This window comes from Condylura cristata, unplaced genomic scaffold (assembly GCF_000260355.1).
Source record: "Condylura cristata isolate star-nosed mole 26May11 unplaced genomic scaffold, ConCri1.0 scaffold00008, whole genome shotgun sequence".
NCBI lineage: Eukaryota > Metazoa > Chordata > Mammalia > Eulipotyphla > Talpidae > Condylura > Condylura cristata.
Window position 1 is genome coordinate 24,523,379 of NW_004567109.1, and position 446 is coordinate 24,523,824.

General features: G+C 70.4%; 1 protein-coding gene across 1 annotated transcript in view; it reads right to left on the reverse strand.

Moving 5' to 3' along the window:
• The window catches only part of ZSWIM5 (zinc finger, SWIM-type containing 5), a 105,588-nt gene extending 105,180 nt beyond the window's left edge, over positions 1 to 408 (reverse strand). Inside the window, 1 exon segment of the mRNA XM_012722471.1 lies at positions 10 to 408. Coding sequence (XP_012577925.1) covers positions 10 to 363 — 354 coding nt within the window. The 5' untranslated portion in view covers positions 364 to 408.
• Between the last annotated feature and the right edge of the window lie 38 nt (positions 409 to 446).

Below are 446 nucleotides of genomic sequence, written 5' to 3' on the forward strand. Positions count from 1 at the left end.
CCATGAGACAGAGGGTTACATTTAAAGAGCAGGTTTGCAGATCTCCCGCTCATTCCGCGGAAAGGACCAGTAGACGATGCGGCGCTGCACGGGCTCTGGGATCCTCTCGAAGCGCTCCTCCACCCGCTCGTACGCCCACTTTTCCGCCACCGTCTTGGCGGCGCAGTCCAGCAAGGACTCGGGCTGCAGGTGGGGGCGGGCCCCGGGGGGCAGGCAGCTGCCGCCGACTCCCCCCACCCCGCCGCCGACTGCCCCAGGAGAACCGCGAGGGTGGTGAGCCTGCGGGCTGAGCCGCGAGCAAAGCCGCTTGGCCGGAGAGACCGGCGGCGAGAGCAGCTCCTCTCGCTCACCTCCTTCCGCCATTGCTGGGGACTGACTGACTGACTGAGGCGGCGGCGGCGGTGGCGGCGGCAGCGGCGGCACCGGCTGCGGCGGAGACCCCGGCC